Source organism: Chiloscyllium punctatum, chromosome 30 (genome assembly GCF_047496795.1).
Source record: "Chiloscyllium punctatum isolate Juve2018m chromosome 30, sChiPun1.3, whole genome shotgun sequence".
NCBI classification, from domain to species: domain Eukaryota; kingdom Metazoa; phylum Chordata; class Chondrichthyes; order Orectolobiformes; family Hemiscylliidae; genus Chiloscyllium; species Chiloscyllium punctatum.
The window spans coordinates 19,828,996-19,846,292 of NC_092768.1; the positions used below are offsets into that span (position 1 = coordinate 19,828,996).

At 46.3% G+C, this 17,297-nt stretch overlaps 1 protein-coding gene across 1 annotated transcript; it reads right to left on the bottom strand.

Moving 5' to 3' along the window:
- Window positions 1-11,564: 11,564 nt before the first annotated feature.
- Window positions 11,565-16,455, bottom strand: LOC140455230 (tumor necrosis factor-like). Its single transcript, XM_072549954.1, has 4 exons — window positions 16,002-16,455; window positions 14,920-14,980; window positions 14,467-14,532; window positions 11,565-13,646 (listed from the first exon to the last, which is right to left on the bottom strand). Exons 1-4 carry the CDS (start codon window positions 16,176-16,178, stop codon window positions 13,234-13,236), a joined length of 717 nt encoding a protein of 238 aa, XP_072406055.1. The 5' UTR covers window positions 16,179-16,455; the 3' UTR covers window positions 11,565-13,233.
- Between the last annotated feature and the right edge of the window lie 842 nt (window positions 16,456-17,297).

The window sequence follows — 17,297 nt, forward strand, 5'->3', positions numbered from 1 at the left end:
TGGCCATGTGAAATTGCCCATAGTGTTCAGGGATGTGTAAGTTAGGTGCATTAGTCAGAGGGAAATGTCGACTTTTAGGGTAGGGGAATAGGTCTTGGTGAGTTAGTCTCCAGAGGATCATTGTGGACCTGTTGGGTCAATTGGCCTGTTTCCACACTGAAGGGATTCTGATTCTATGTCTCTATGTGCTGACCACCGGGTGTCAGTCTAGCCCTTGCTCCTTGTATCAATTTCTAACAATCCCTATCTCTGTGTCTCACAATCTCTACCAATCCCTCTCTCTGTCTCCCAATCTCCCCTAATCCCTCTCTCTCTGTGTCATTCAATCTCTACCAATCCCTCCTTGTCTGTCTCCCAGTCTCTACTAATCCCTCCCTCTCTCTCTTTCTCTGCCTCCTAATCTCCCATAATCCCTCTCTCTGTGTCTACCAATCTCTACCAATCCCTTATCTCTGTGTCTACCATCTCTAACGATCCCTATAACTCTGTCGCTAAGTCTCTACCAATCCCTCTCTCTCTCTGTCTCCAAATCTCCCACAATCCCTCTCTCTGTGTCTCCCAATCTACACCAATCCCTCTCTCAGTGCCTCCCAATCTCTAACAATCCTTTGCTCCCTCTGTTTTACAGTCTCTACCAATCCCTCTCTCTCTCTGTCTCCCAATCTCCCCCAATCCCTCTCTCTATGTCTCCCAATCTACACCAATCCCTCTCTCTCTCTCTCTCCGTCTCCCAATCTCCCCCAATCCCTCTCTCTCTCTCTCTCTGTATCTTAGAATCTCTACCAAACTCCTGTATAGTGATTGTAATGGAGTCAGTCAGCTGGACCTGATGGAATATGAGTTCCCTGATTGGGGCTGTTAATCCAGTCCAATCAGGGGAAGCGGTTGATAGAAAAGGTGAAATGTCAGGGACATGGTGACCCCCCCCCCCGAATACCTGACTTTGCAAGAGGCAGTGCTATTGTCCCAGGCTCTGCATTTGTAAATAAAAGGTGATTGGTGATGGGCTACCAGCATCTTAAGAGTATTTCACACACCCTCCCCCTCTTTTTTTGAATGCTTTGAAATTTCAATTTTTAAATCAAACTCTCTACCTCCCTCCATCGATCATATTCATCTCTTCCAGGTCTATCTCTCTTCAAGTAGAATTGAAGCTGATGGTATTGATTGGTGAGCAGGCTTGGTGGGCTGAATGGTCTACTCCCAGCCCTCTGTTCTCCTCTGAGGAGTGCTCGTCTTGCAGTGAGTAAATTTCAGGAGTAGTGCCATAAAGAAGGGCAGGGGGAGCCTGGAACTCTCGCCAACCAAAAGCTGTTCAGACTGTGGGGTTGGAGCTAGCTGTGGGAGTTGGCTGCCTCATTTCCTCCATTGCAACAGGGACAAAATGCTCCGAGAGCTCTTTGTCGATGGTGAAGACGTTTGGGGCTTCTCACGACAGTGATAGGTGCCGTGTAAATGCACATCCTTGCTTTTTCCTCTGATGCCCTGAAGTGTGATGTGAAATGTGTCTCACGCACCACAAAGTGCACACGTTATGTCAAGTGAACTATGTGTTCCATTCTGACAGGACGAACAGTTCACACCTTGTAAGCGAAAAATAGCTCTTTCGGTTCAACAGGGGACTGAATGATTCTGAAAGTGCAACAGAGGAAAGTTGGATATTGAAGTGGGAAGATGTAAAGGTGACAGCACCTCCTTTAACAAAGTGTGTGACAAAGTGAACATTACCAAAAGTGTAACAGATCCCATGCACCATTTAATGGACCAGGCCAGAACCCCCCTCAAAACATTTTCAGAAGGCAGCCGAATATTTTTTTCGGCAGATGTGAAGTGGATAATCCAGGAGAGATGCAGCTGCTCAAACCGCTCATCTTGAAGCCAAACACAAATTATTTAAACACAATGGTTGAAATACAAATGAAGGAAATCAGAATTGGGAATAACTTAATTATTTGAAAACGCAAAATCGCAACTTAACCAAGCTTCCCTCAACATCCCATTAACACACCCCTTGGCAAAAGGTAAATTCAAACACAGGTTCTTACAGCCAGGAGGGATTTCAGACAGAAAGGTCACGCAAGGCCTCTGTTAACTATGGAATCTCTTTACACTGTAGCTGCTTCTCGGCTACCAGTAGCTTCTGACTCCTTGGTAAAACTAAACTCGGCCAGAAAAACCCCTGAACTGGGAGAACTGGCCACTCCCCTTTCATTGTATACCCTGATGTAAAAAAAACCCGAAAGGCCTCCTCTGCTGACTCAGGCAGTGTCTGTCAGTCATTTCAGCACCACTGCCTTTACAACCCCTCTTGGAAAAAAAACCAAGGACAACATAACCTTGTTAAAGGGGCAGCATCATCACAAAGAGCAGCACGGTGGCTCAGTTCCTCACAGTGCCATGAACCTGGGTTCAATTCCAGCCTCGGGCAACTGTCTCTGTGGAGTTTGCACATTCTCCCCGTGTCTGCGTGGGTTTCCTCCGGGTGCTCCGGTTTCCTCCCACAGTCCAAAAATGTGCAGGTTAGGTGAATTGGCCATGCTAAATTGCCCGTCGTGATAGCTGCATTAGTCAGGGGTAAATCTACAGAAATGGGTCTAGCTGGGTTACTCTTCGGAGGGTTGGTGTGGATTTGTTGGGCCAGATGGCCTGTTTCCACACTGTAGGGAAACTAATCTAATCTAAAATAACGACCACCTCTCATTATCACCCCCTCAGTATCACATATATGGAGAGGATGTCAGACTGAGAGTGATTCCACCTTCACCGAGGGCCTGGAGTTCAGGGACAACCATCTCATCATCAAGAGGCCTGGACAGTACTTTGTCCACACCCAGGTGGTCTTCCACAGCATGGAGTGTCAGCCCCAGGCTGTCTACCTGAGCCACGAACTCACCAAGCTGTCGCCAAGTTATCCCGAGGAAGCCATTCTACTGAAAGCCACCAAATCCGCCTGCCACTCTCACCAACGCAAGGAGCCCTGGTACAAAACCTCCTACCAGGGAGCCATCTTTGAGTTCCTGGAGGGAGATCAGATCTTCTCCAGGGTTAACGAGGAGACAACGGGATATGTAGACACAGCCGAAGGGAAGACTTTCTTTGGAATATTTGCTGTGAGAGGATTCTGAGACCCTTTTCAATGTTTTTCCTAGTACCTGGGCCGTCTGGCTAAGAGATATGGACACTACCACTGCACCACAAGAGCCCGCTCACCCAAAACCCTTCTAACCAAAACACAATACTGATGAACGATTACAAGTTCAGATTGAACTGCACCAGGACGTAATCAACCATGCTATGCTATTGGGTACCAATTGGGCAAAGGGACAAAATCTCTGTCTCTCTCCTTCGACCCAGTTTAACCTGCCCTGCTATTTAAAACCTGCCCAGCCCAAGACTCACCCAGTGGTTAGTTTTGTGTGTGATATTCCACTGTCTCAGCACCTTATCACACCAGTGCATGAGGCAGTGCCCTGATCCATTTACTCAGCACCTTGGTGTTTGTGGGGTCATACTGTGCGCTGACTATATTTTTGGCATCCCCCTCTGCCGTTGACAGGACTGTACAAAGCCCACCGCTGGCTGTAGAGAGCTCTGGGACAGCCTCAGTCTGTGACAGGTGCTATCGAAATGCTGGAGATTTCCCTGAACCTCAGCGTGAAGTAGCTTCATGCAGTTTGTGGTTTGGGATCGGTAACTCACTCTGTTCACATCAACTCACCTTTGAATCACCACGTCTCAACCATCACGACTTCTGCAATGTAAAACAAATTCATATTTCTGTTGCGTCCCTGCCTCCGATCTAGGAGGACCCAGGTTCAAGTCTCACCTGCTCCAGAGCTGTGTAACATTACAGTTGGTGTGAAAATACCAATGTCTGGAGGGAGATATCAATGTGGAATTTGTCACAGCTTGTTCACCTTCTGAAGCAGGGTTGAACAGGCACAGTCCTCCCTGTGTTGATCCCACTGGGCAGCCCTTAGCCTGCTCCTCAGATGCTGCCTTCACCACCATCTCGACTCTGATCTCCAGTATCTGCATTCCTCACTTTTGCCATTGTCACAATACTTCTAATGCTCTTCCAAGTAGTTTCTTTTAAGCGTTGTGAGCTCTCATGACTTTATTATCCTGCAAGGCAGCAAATTCCAGATTCCCACTACCCTCCGAGTGAAAGAAAATGCCATTTTTTAAAAAAATTAAACTAATCAGGGTAATGATGCAGAGCAAAAAATGAGCTGTCTTTTACTTTACAGTCTCTGGGCTCTGGTGTGATTAAGGCAAACATGAGGACTACAGATGCTGGAAGCTAGAGTTTAGATTAGAGTGATGCTGGAAAAGCACAGCAGATCAGGCAGTATCCGAGGAGTAGGAAAATCGACGTTTCTATTCCTGATGAAGGGCTTTTGCCCGAAACATCGATTTTCCTGCTCCTCGGATGCTGCCTGACCTGCTGTGCTTTTCCAGCACCACTCTGATTCTAAACTCTGGTGTGACGACCCCATTCTGAGTGAGCAAGTAGGCTGTTCGACTGTCGGTGCTGGAGATCAGAGTGGAAAAACTGCTGGAAAAACACAGCAGGTCAGGCAGCCTCCGAGGAGCAGGAGAACCGACACTTCGGGCATAAACTCTTCATCAGGAATGAGGGCGGGTGGAGTCCAAGCGGGCTGAGAGATATGTGGGAGGGGGTTGGGAATGGGGGTAAGGTATCTGGGAATGTGAGAGGTAGATGAAGGTGGCGGGCGGGTGGGAGTGATGGTGATGGTGATGGAGGGGAGGGTGAAGCGAATAGGTAGGAAGGAAGATGGACAAGTGGGACTGTTCAAGAGGGAGGGTTGGATCTGGGATAAGGTGGGGGGGAGGGGAGATGAGGAAACTGTATGACTAACCCACTTTATTTAAACCATCTGTCATCAGGACTGAGACCAATCAGAAAGCGATCAGTTTTGTGGGTTAGGGGAGAGGTGGGAGGGTTATTCTGACTGGTTCATTTACCTATTTTTTAATCAGCCTAGTTCAGAGATGTTTCTGTATCCCTCTGTAGCAGGTGAGATTTGAACCTGGGCCTCCTGGCTCAAGCATGGGGACACTACCACATTGGTTAGGAGTCTTTTTGACTTGGCTTTTCTTGTGGGATCTCACACTTGCCTTTCCAATCATTGGGTATCTACATTATTTTTGAACCCAAAATGTATTCTATTGGGATACATCGCGGCCTGGTACAGCAGCTGCTCTGCCCAGGACTGTAAGTAACTACAGAGAGTTGTGAATACAGCCCAGACCATCACAGAATCCAATCTTTCATCTATTAACTCCATCTACACTTCTTGATGCTACAGGAAGGTAGCCAACATTGTTAAAGACCCATCAAAGACCCATTCCTATTGGGTGGCACAGTGGCTCAGTGGTTAGCACTGCTGCCTCACAGCACTAGGGACGCCGGTTTGATTACCAACCTCGGGCGACTCTGTAGAGTTTGCAAATTCTCCCCCTGTCTGCGTGGTTTTCCTCCCACAGTCCAAGGGTGTGCAGGTCAGATGGATTGGCCATGCTAAATTGCACATAGTGTTAGGCGCATTAGTCAGAGGGCAGTTACTCTTCGGAGGGTCGGTGTGGACTTGTTGGGCCAAAGATCCAGTTTCCACACTGTAGGGAATCTAATCAAACTGCTGTTAGGATCTCTTCCGTTTGGCAGAAGATGCAAAAGCTTTTAAACAATCCTGCGAACAGGTTCAAGAACAGCTTATCCCCTACTGTCGATAGACTTATGAATGGACCTCTCAGGTTTCCAATCGAATGTGGATCTTACATCTCCTTTGCAGCCATAACTTTGTATTCTTTGCCCTGTTCTAGCAGGGTAGCTCAGTGGTCAGCACTGCTGCCTCACAGTGTCAGGCACCCGGGCTCGATTCCACCCTCAGTTGACTGTCTGCGTGGAGTTTGCACATTCTCCCTGTTTCTGTTTGGGCTTCCTCCGGGTGCTCTAGTTTCCTCAAAAGACGTGGATTGGCCATACTAGATTGCCCATAGTGCTCATGGATGTGTAGGTTAGGTGGGTTAGCCATGGGAAATGCTACAGTTACAGGAGTTGGGGTAGAGGGATGGGTCTGGGTGGGATGCTGTTTGGAGGGTTGGGCTGGACTCGTTAGGCTGAATAACCTGATTCAACACAGCAGGGATTCGATTCCATTCATCACCCGTATGATCTTTGGATGGTATCTGCTGCCTGTACTGCACGCAAAACACAACCATTCACTGTACTTCGGCTCACGTGGCAACAATAAATCAAATCAAATCGAATCAGGTTTCACGAGTCCTATGAACTACTGGGGCCTCTTCAGTAGCTTTTCCCATTGTCCCTTGTAAATGTTTGTAATGAAAAACTTCCAGACGTGTCCCAGAATATTGAGGCCGATGAGGTGAGGTGATCGAGACCATTGAGACAATCAACTAGTTTACTTGGGCGGACAGATAAAATCGATTTCTTCTGGGGGAAATCCAAAAGGTGGAGGAGGGAGCCTGAAAACGAGAACCTGCCTCTTTCCGAGGTACGGCAGGAGGCCGTTGTTTGTCAGCAGAATGATTGAAACAGAAACTCTCCCCCTTGAAAGACAGCAGCTCTTTAGGATGGTGGGCGTTGGAGGAAAACAAGTTGATGTTTCAAAACTGCACTTTCTGATTGACAAGGGGCCTGCAGGTATGTGAACCATCGCAGGCTGTTGGCGTTGAGATACAGATTGAGCAGGATGTAATTGAATGGGAGAACAGGTTGGAGGGGACAAATGGCCTCCTGCTGTCTGCATTTGCCATGAACAAGGATATAATGTTCTTTGCTCCCTGGAAACATAGCCGGAGCAAGGGGAGGTGATGGCTTAGTGGTGTAATCGCTAGACTGTTAATCCAAGGAAATGTTCCCAGGTACTGGGTTCAAATCCTGTCATAGCAGGAGGTGGGATTTGAGTTTGGTTAAAAATCTGGAATTAAGAGTCTAATAATGACTATGAATCCATCTTGGATCACTGCTCTCCTTAGCTGGTCTGGCCTATGTGTGACTTGTTTTTCTCTCTAATGAGAGAGCAGCCTCTGTGGTCTGGTAAGGCTATGGCAACACAACAACAGCGATAGGTGACTCCAGACCCACAGCAATGTGGCTGACTCTTAACTGCCCTCTGGGGTGCCCTCGTCCCAAGAACAAATATAAAAGAAAAGGAGAAATGATCCCAATTAGACCTGGATACTTTGCTTCAGTAAGATCCTGACCAACACACTTCTGTCAGCCTTAGGTATGTTTAAACCATCACCACCACCTTTTGTGGGAAAGGGAGTTTCGGATTTTAATCATCCTTTGTGCGAGGCAGAAGTTATAACGTCGACATTCCGATGGGGAATCTGACAGTCACTGCTGCGGGGTAGAATGGCGTTGCACTCTGGAATGTTGTGGGAATCCCGAATTAGCTGACATGATTTTGAGATCTTTCAAAAATGAATTCGCAATCGCCAGTTGTTCACATTTTCGACGATTTCTGGTTAAAACATGAAGCTTGTTCAAAGGATGTACATTGAATCTGTTAACGTTGGTTTTCTAGATGAATGCTTGACAAATAAATTGCTTGGAATGCTTTGATTCTAAACTGCTTTTGCGGAACTGTTTAGAATATTCACAGGTCTGTCAGCTGGTCAAATGTCAGTCTGAGGAGTCCCATAGGTAGACCCTCCGACCATGATACAATGCTTCTCAACCACCATTCCATGCTAAAACATAAGAACAAATAGTAGATGATCATCTCCGCGCCCCCAAACTCTGCCAGCCCCAGGCTATCACATGCTCTTCAGAGGGTCAGAGCAGACTCAATGGGCCAAATGGCCTCTCTCCACAGTGTATGGATTCTATGATTCTGGTCTTAATATCTCGCTGCATTAAAATGCCTCCTTGTGTCTTCATTTGTCAGTTACCTTAAAGCCATGCCCTCTATTTCTGACTTTCTCCTCAGTGCAGACAATATATCTTTCTTTATCCTATTGAATACAAACCTGAATCCCATCCTGTGTGTAAGGTGTTGCTGTGACCACTCTCCTCCTGCTGGCTGACAATGCCAAACTTGCTCCAAACTTATTTGCTTGAAAGTCTGCCCCTTTTCTGCTTGTGCAGTTGCTATCATCCACAGAAGCCTCGGCAACACCCAGAGGTCAGAAGAAGAGGGAGCTCAAGTGGCTCATCAGTAGAATATGAGAATTAGAATAACTGAGACCTGCAGAAGATAGCCTTTTCTGCCACTCGATGAGAATGATCTTTCAGCTTCAGTTCCTGAGGAATATAATTCATGCCCTTTCTTGGTCAGTGTACTGAGTACAGGAGTTGGGGAGGTCGAGTTGCAGCTGGACAGGACTGTAGGGTGACTGAGGAAGTGTTACCAGATCCAGAACCTTAACTCTCACTTCCCTTCACAGCTGCTGCAAGATCGAAAAGAGAACAGGAAATGCTGGAGAAACTCAGCAGGTCTGGTAGCACCGTTTTTGGATACTGGATTAGTCTGATTTCTCCTTTTATTACTATTTACTTACCTGGAGACATTTTGTTTGGGATTCCCTTTTGTGTTTGCTGCCAATGTCCTTTTGTATTCCACCTTTGCTTCTTTCCTTTACCTTTTTAACAGCCCTCTCAATCTGTTATAACCAGCCGAGCTCTCAACGGCATTTTCAATCCCACAGCAGGCGCATTTCTCCCAGTTTGGCCATCCAGGGAGATCTGGATTTGTTTAACCCACCTTTCCCCTTTGAGGGAGCTGTGCCCGATTCATTGCTTCTACGAAAGCTCCACTCATTCAACTATGTTTCGTCCTGCCAACCTTTGACTCTAATTTGTTCAACGTGAGACCCATTCTTACCCCTATTGAAATTGGCTTTCCCTCAAGTAATTGTTCTGGATTTTTTAAAGCACTTTCCAACTCATTCCCAATCTTATGCTACAGTAATCACTAATCAATAAGTGTTCTCCCATTGACATTTAAGCCTGTCCTAACAGAGGAAGCAAGTAGCAATGCCTCTGGAGAAACATTTCCTGAACATACACTGAAAATGCTCTCTCCTTTCTGTTCTTCATACTAATGTTACCCCAGTCTCTATTCAGGTCATTAATCTCCCTCATTATAACTACTGTATCATTGTCACAATCCTCTGCAAATTCCTCGAGATCCTTCCCACTAATTGGTGACCCCCAGATAACACTGAACAGTGTTCCTTGTATTTAGGAATGTTTAACACCCAACTCTGAACTCCTTGAACCAGTTTTCTATTATAGCCACAAAACAAACTGTCATATACCAATCTCTGCCTAGAACTCTTCAATTTGAATTACCAGGTAACTCTTTTAAAAACTGATGTTAGTTGAAGGATAAATGTGGCTGGAGGTTTCTTGGAGTCTTAATCATTTGTACTATTTTCGCTTGCCCAATATCTAATGCCTTTTGTCAGATCCATGATCATTTAATTCTCTCTAAGACTGCCAATCCCTCGGATCCTTCCACAGGCCAATCTGCAGATTCTCTCTCAAATCCGAATCACATTATCCTCACTCAAATCTCAATCTCCTGATCCTCACTCAAATCCCAATCTCCTGATCCTCACTCAAGCTAAGGACTGATTATGGATAGTCAGCACGGCTTTGTGCATGGGAAATCACATCTCACTAACTTGATTGAGTTTTTTGAAGAAGTAACAAAGAGGATTGATGAGGGCAGAGCAGTAGTCTTGATCTATTTGGACTTCAGGAGGGCGTTGACAAGGTTTCTCATGGATGACTGGTTAGCAAGGTGAGATCACATGGCATATGGGAAGAGCTAGCCATTTGGAACACAGAACTGGCTCAAAGGTAGAAGACAGAGGGCGGCAGGACAGGGTTGTTTTTCAGACTGGAGGCCTGTGGCCAGTGGTGTACCACAAGATCAGTGCTGGGTCCACTGCCTTTTGTCTTTACATAAATGATTTGGATGTGAGCATAAGAGGTATTGTTAGTAAATTTGCTGATGACCCAAAATTGGCGGTGTTGTGGATGGTGAAGAAGATTACCTCAGAGTATGATGGGATCTTGATCAGATGGGTCAATGGGTTGAGGAGTGGCAGATGGAGTTTAAATTAGATAAATGCAAGGTGTTGCATTTTGGGAAGGAAAATCAGGGCAGGACTTATACACTTAATGGTAAAGTCCTGGGAGTGTTGCTGAACAAAGAGACCTTGGAGTGCAGGTTCATAGCTCCTTGAAAGTGGAGTTGCAGGTAGATAGGATAGTGAAGAAGGCATTTGATATGCTTTCCTTTATTGGTCAGAGTATTGAGTACAGGAGTTGGGAGGTCATGTTGCAGCTGTACAGGACATTGGTTAGGCCACCGTTGGAATATTGCGTGCAATTCTGGTCTCCTTCCTATCAGAAAGAAGTTGTGAAACTTGAAAGGGTTCAGAAAAGATTTACAAGGACGTTGCCAAGGTCAGAGGATTTGAGCTACAGGGAGAGGCAGAATAGGCTGGGTCTGTTTTCCCTGGAGCATCAGAGGCTGAGGGAGGTTATTAAAATCATGAGGGGCATGGATAGGGTATATAGATAAGGGAGTCCAGAACTATAGAGCATGGGTTTAGGGTGAGAGGGGAAAGATATAAAAGGGACCCAAGGGACAAGTTTTTCACACAGAGGATGGTATGTGCATGAATGGAATGAGCTACCAGAGGAAGTGGTGGAGACAGGTACAATTACAGCATTTAAAAAGCATCTCAGTAGCCACGTGAATAAACCATATAACCCCTACTGTGTGGAAACAGGCCCTTCACCCTTCAGCTTAACTGACCATCCAAAGAGTATCCCATCCATATCCATCCCCTATATTTCTGATGACTAATGCACTTAACCTACACATCCTGAACACTGTGGAAAGTTTAGCATGGCCAATTCAACTAACTTGCACATCTTTGGATTGTGGAAAGAAACCAGAACACCCAGAGGAAATACACACAGATACAGGGAGAGCTTACAAACTCCACACAGACTGTCACCCAAGGGTGGAATTGAACCTAGGACCCTGACGCTGTGAGGTAGAAATACTAACCACTGAACCACTGCGCTGGATTTACAGACATATGGACCAAGTGCTAGTAAATGGCATCTTTAGGTTAGGTTGGGCTATCTGGTCGACATGAACAATTTGGACAAAAGGATCTGTTTCTATACTGTAAAACTCTATTTCCCAACTTCCTGATCCACACTCAAATCCAATCTCTCAACCCTGGTTCAGATCCCAGTCTCTTGATCCTCACTCAACTCCCAACTTCCTGATCCACACTCAAATCCCAACTGGACAATGCTGCTTCTGAATTCTTAGCTGTCAATGTGTAAAGTATTTTCTGGGATCACATCCCATTCAGTCTAAAGGCAGATCAATCTGTAGTAATTAGAGAGATACATTTTATCATCTTAAACTATTTTTATTAATTCCAATCTACAATCTTTGCAATTAATAACACAAATTATAAATAATATAAATAAAAATTAATAAATATATTTAACAACTTAAATCAATCCGAAAACAATATTTTCACCAGTGAAAGATTTCTTGAAAACAAATATTGCAGTTTGACACGAGACACTGCTTTTGGTCATTAACATTCAACCACCTTATTCTCAAGGTAGAAACTCTCTTGGCCATTGAACCAATTAGATTTCTCGTTACCCAGGCTCAAGAATAACTGATGGAAGAGACAGGCCATTAAAGGAATCCAACTCCATTAAACATTCAAGAGAAAAAAAATCTCCAATAGTTAAAATTAAGTTAGATTCAAACATATTCCACTTAAATAATCATCATTAAAGAAACAACCAAGTAAAGGTCTCTCAAATGCATTCACCATCCGGCATCTTTCAGGATACTGTTTGGAGAAAATGTATACATTGTAATATCCATACATATTTTTAAAATTGTCAACCAACCACACTAAAGGCCCATTGATTGTTGGAAAGCTTGACTTGTCTTCTTCATCCAATGTCTTCTTCATTGAATTGGGACAAGTAATGATCACTGAAGATTTACAAGGCTAGTACAAAAACCACCATGGAGGGTTTACAGCGATTTCAATTTTCTTTTAGCGAGTTTTGAGATGATTTGTAGCTCAAGTTGAGGTTTTGGATGTAGGTTTGATCAGATTAGATTCCCTCCAGTGTAGAAACGGGTCCTTCGGCCCAACAAGTCCACACCGACCCTCCAAAGTGGAACCCACCCAGACCCATTTCCCTCTGACTAATGCACCTAACACTGTGGGCAATTTAGCATGTCCAATCCACCTGACCTACACATCTTTGTGACTCGCTGATGAACCTTCAAGTTCAGCAGGCAAACCGACATCCAATATTTTCTTTTGTTAACACATTCAGTCATGTTATGACAAGCCTCAGCAGTAGGTGGCACTTGAACCAAAGCTTCCTGGCCCAAAAGCTAGGGACATTAGCACTGTGCCAGAAGGGCCTCAAAAATAGAGATACATAAACATACAATAGAGCACTATCAGGAAAACCAGTTCCTGTTCTCAGGGACAAAACATTCGGAAGATCAGACCCAAGACCCTACTTGTTAGTTCCAGTGATTGTTTAATTAATGTCTCCATAAGGAGTAAAAGTTCAAATAAGTTAAACTACAAAAAATGTGATATAAATATGAAATAAATTAAGAACCACTGTCTTACTGATAATTTCAACTGGAATTAGGAATGGAGATCTGCCACAGGATGTTGAAGTAGTGGTGTGAAATGTTTGCTTAAATGAACAGTTCAGTTGAGCTAGAGCCCAATTATTTGCAACTCTTCACTTACACTTTAACAAGGCAAATTCATGTTATCACACAGACAGCAATGAATGACCTACAGCTGTTCCCAGTCTGTGGGAAATAGGAACATCATGGGGAAAAGAGCCTTTTTGGGCTCGTCTACTTGATTTGAAAATACTGAAACCCTAGTTAATGGGCCCTGATGAGTATTATGGTGTTATGCAGAAATCAGGGTTTGCTATCCTGGTAATTCACTGGACAACCCAGACATAAAATCCCTGCATATTTGAGAACTTATGTTGCTGCAAGCCTTTAAATAAAATAAAGAAGTTCATCTCATTGTGCAATTAGTGCTGGTGAGGACAATGTGCCCCAATCTGCATTTCAATTTGAAATTCTTGAACAGCCATCGAAAAACAGTGGAAGTGACCCGGGATCATTACACAGCAAATATTCCAAAGAAAGTCTTCCCTTCGGTTGTGTCTACATATCCCGTTGTCTCCTTGTTAACCCTGGAGAAGATCTGATCTCCCTCCAGGAACTCAAAGATGGCTCCCTGGTAGGAGGTTTTGTACCAGGGCTCCTTGCGTTGGTGAGAGTGGCAGGCGGATTTGGTGGCTTTCAGTAGAATGGATTCCTCGGGATAACTTGGCGACAGCTTGGAGAGTTCGTGGCTCAGGTAGACAGCCTGGGGCTGACACTCCATGCTGTGGAAGACCACCTGGGTGTAGACAAAGTACTGTCCAGGCCTCTTGATGATGAGATGGTTGTCCCTGAACTCCAGGCCCTCGGTGAAGGTGGAATCACTCTCATTTTGCCAAATCACGGTCCCGCCTTTGCTGGTTGGGGAAGCTGAGGGGGCAGGGGTGGGAGAGAGAGGGAAGACACCATGAGGATCAAACAAAGACAAAGAAACAGCCTGCATTTATGAGGCACTAGTCATAGCCTGACCAAAGCACTTTACAACCAATGATGGGTTTTTGAAGGAAAAGTTGTGCAAATGCAGGAAATGGAGCAACCAGTTTGTGAACAGCAAGATCCCACAGCTTCCAACATGAGAGAAATTGGATGGTCTGCATCTTATTTCTGAAAAAAGTGCAAATTCTACTCATTACTCTCTAAAGGAGACATTGTGAAATCTCCATGAAATTGTGCTGAAACAGCTGATCTGGACCAGGCAGGGAACCAATGGGATATAAGTGGCTGCAGCACTCAGAGGGAATGAGGACGCATATTAACTGGAACCTGTCCCTCACTGCGACTCACTGGGAGCCAGGGAAACCCAGGGCTCAGAGCAAGGTTGGGGTTTGGATCCAATGAACCATTTGAAAGACCACCATCACCCTCATGCTCAACTCACTAATCAAGGATGTTGCCTTCAGTGAATTGCTCAGAGCTCCCTTATCACCCTGACCCAGAGAGAGGCCGGTCACAGGAGGATTTCATCTCTGATGCCTGTGCTGCTGTCTCTGTGTTCAGATGAACCAATTCACACCACAACCCCTTCTCTTTGCCCAGGACCCTGTTATCTCCCACTCTCCTCCTCCAATGCTCTCTCCACATTGCATTATTGATAAAGAGAGTTAGCATCTTCCCAACCCACCCCTGCACCCTCCCAGCTGCTGGGGCCTATTCTCTCGAGGATGCTGTCACATTGAGAACAGTTCTGTACCTGTCAGGTGAGCTGCGATTCTCGGCCGGGGGTCACTCCCCACCTGCTTCATGAGAAGGGGCAAACCTGGAAGTGGAAAAGACAAAAACTCAGACCCTGCTGGATCACCCACAGAGCACAGACTGACAGACACAGAGAGGGGTGGGAGGGACAGATAGACAGGTGGGCTCATGAGAGAGAAGAGTGAAAGATGAAACACATCTCTGCAGGAAGAAACAGACTTAAGGTTTCGAGTCTGATATTACTACAAACTGAAAGATTATTCTCAAAAGACAGACGATAACTCCGGAGAATGGACATCAAAATAACTAAAGAAAGAAAGTAACAGAGCGTTACTGAACTGGAAATGGCAGTGATGAGAAGACAGAAATATTGGTGAAGATTGACCCAAAGTCAGAGGTTAAACCGAGCTAGACGTTGATAACAGAATATGATGATCCTGACAGCACTTACCACTGGTCTGAGCAGCTGTTGTCAGTGAGGGATGGGAGACTTCCAACTTTAATCCTGAATCCTGAAGAAATTAAACAAGGGCAGACGTTAAGATGTGAAATTCTCTCAAATTTCTGCTGCACCTGACAGGAGTTGGTGTGCAACCCAGGGCTGTAGCTGGGTGGACTGTATGGTCTGTGGGCTGGCTGTCTTTACTGTTCAACACATGGTAGGCAGCCACTGTATTGTGGAGAGACACCATACTACGGAGAGACACAGCATTGTGGAGAGATGCTGTACTGTCAGGAGACACGGTGTTGTAGGGAGACACTGCACTGTACAGTGAAACGACTGAGTACAGAGACACCACTTTGACCAGTCGCTATACCGTACAACGAATGTACTGCGCAGAGACACCGTATTGGACATTACTGTACACACAGACATTGTTTAGAGACAGTCTAGTGGACAGACTATTTCACACAGACACTATATTGTCCAGCGACCCGGTGTTGGACAGAAACACAATGTGATCCAGGCGATTGGAGACACTGACTCGGTTGGAGTCCCTGTGTTGGACACTGTCCAGGACAGACAGGATACCCTGGAGAGCCGGAGTGACCCAGCCAGCCTATTCCCCATCCCCACTGTGTACAGACACACGCTGACCCCATACAGACTGGCTGAGTGACCCCCCTCCCCCCAGCCCCCCGTCACTCTCAGAGGGACAGCTGCCAGACTCTGCTTGTCCTTTAGTAGCGCCGGCAGCACAGACTGAGAGAGCCGCCTTTATCCGGCGGCTCCCATGGAACAGGGAGCAGTTCCAACAGTTCCCTCAGCTCAGGCTGGGCACTGAGCAGGGTCCTGGGGGAAAATCACTCTCGCTGTTGGAGAGACTGCAGTTAAAGGGCCGGCCTGGCTGAAGCGCTGGGGGTCAATTTGCTGTTTCGCTGCAGAGTTGCAGCACGAACTGAGAGTGAAATCCCTTCAACAGCTTGAAGTGCCCGCTTCCAAACAAGTCCCTGTCCCCGGGGGCAATGCAAGCGGCAAGTGGAAGGCGAGCGCTAGTCTCCAAGAACACCCTCCCCAAGGCAGATCCTCACCTGGTTTGAAGGGAACACTCCAAACTGAAGCAGGAAGAGAAAGGTCGATAGCAGCAACAAGCCGAGGACAGCGAGTGTACACAGAGCCCGCCAGAAACAGCTTGTGTTGGAGCCTGACTCCCTGATGGGCAGCAGCCCCCCATTCTCCAGCTCCAAGAACTTGGCCTCAGTGTCCATGCTGTCAGGGGGCAGAGGGAACTCGCTGGGCTCAGTCTCTCTCGGGTCCACTCAGGCTCTGTCTGAGGGTCTCTGTCTCTCTCTCTCTCTCTCTCTCTCTCAGGGAGGGAGCTGCCTGCTCTATAACTGCTGCTGCTCCTCACTAAAACCTCTTTATAACCAGCAGCAGCAGCACAGTCACTGCTGGCTGTGATGAAATGGAATGGGAAATCCCCAGGCAGAAACAGCAGCGATTGGAAAGCGATCACTCTCCAGATCGAATGTGGGACTGGCTCTGTCTAACTCTCACCCAACGTGGAACGACAGCAGTTTCTCCCAAAACCGGGACATCATGTCGGTTACCCAAAGTGGGCCGCAGCAATTCCCCCAGTCTCTCCATGTCTCCCCCATGGGCTCCTGGCTCTCACTGGGAACAATGACAGAGGGAGGAGGTAGAGAGATGGAGGGAGAGCACAGCACTAACTTTATTACAGAAATAATCGGTTCTGTCATAGTGTGGGGCAGACCCACCGACAGTGGATAACGAATTAAATGAGAGAACGATCAAGCTGAACAGAAACATACCATGCAGAAAGATGTCTGACTGGTCTGATGGTGGGACAAAACCCGAAAGCAGCAGCAAAGTGAAAAACGAACAGATCTCTCAGGTGGACAAAATGAGACTCTCTGATCAAACCAAGGAAAGTTCTCCGGGTCATGAAACAGCAGCAGAGCGAGGGCCATCAGTGTGGATCACCCAGAGAGTGAGAATGGGGAATTCAACACACAGAATAAGGAACATGGAACAATAACACAGCAGCTCATTCACCTTCCATCTTTACTGTGGGGGAAACAAACACCTTCCACTGGGAGATGGACATCAGGGTGGGCAATGGGTGGAGGAACCTGGGGAGATTATCATCAGGAGGGAAGTGATACTGAACACAGTGAGAGAGCTGTGGGAGGGACACTCCTAGTTCCTAATGGACTTCACAACAAGGTCCTCACAGCAGCACTAATACAGCAGGAGATTTGTTGGTGTGAATTTTCCAGGATTCCCCAGATTCTGGAAGTGTTCCATCAGACTGCAAAGCAGCATATGTCCTGCCTGTATTCCAGAAGGGAAAGTATTGGAGAGTT

Coding starts and splice junctions, on each gene's coding strand:
- LOC140455230 (XM_072549954.1), bottom strand. CDS start 16,178: ATGGACACTGAGGCCAAGTTCTTGGAGCTGGAGAATGGGGGGCTGCTG. Junction 14,981..16,001: donor GAGTGTTCCCTTCAAACCAG/GTGAGGATCTGC, acceptor TAATTTCTTCAG/GATTCAGGATTAAAGTTGGA. Junction 14,533..14,919: donor AACAGCTGCTCAGACCAGTG/GTAAGTGCTGTC, acceptor TTCCACTTCCAG/GTTTGCCCCTTCTCATGAAG.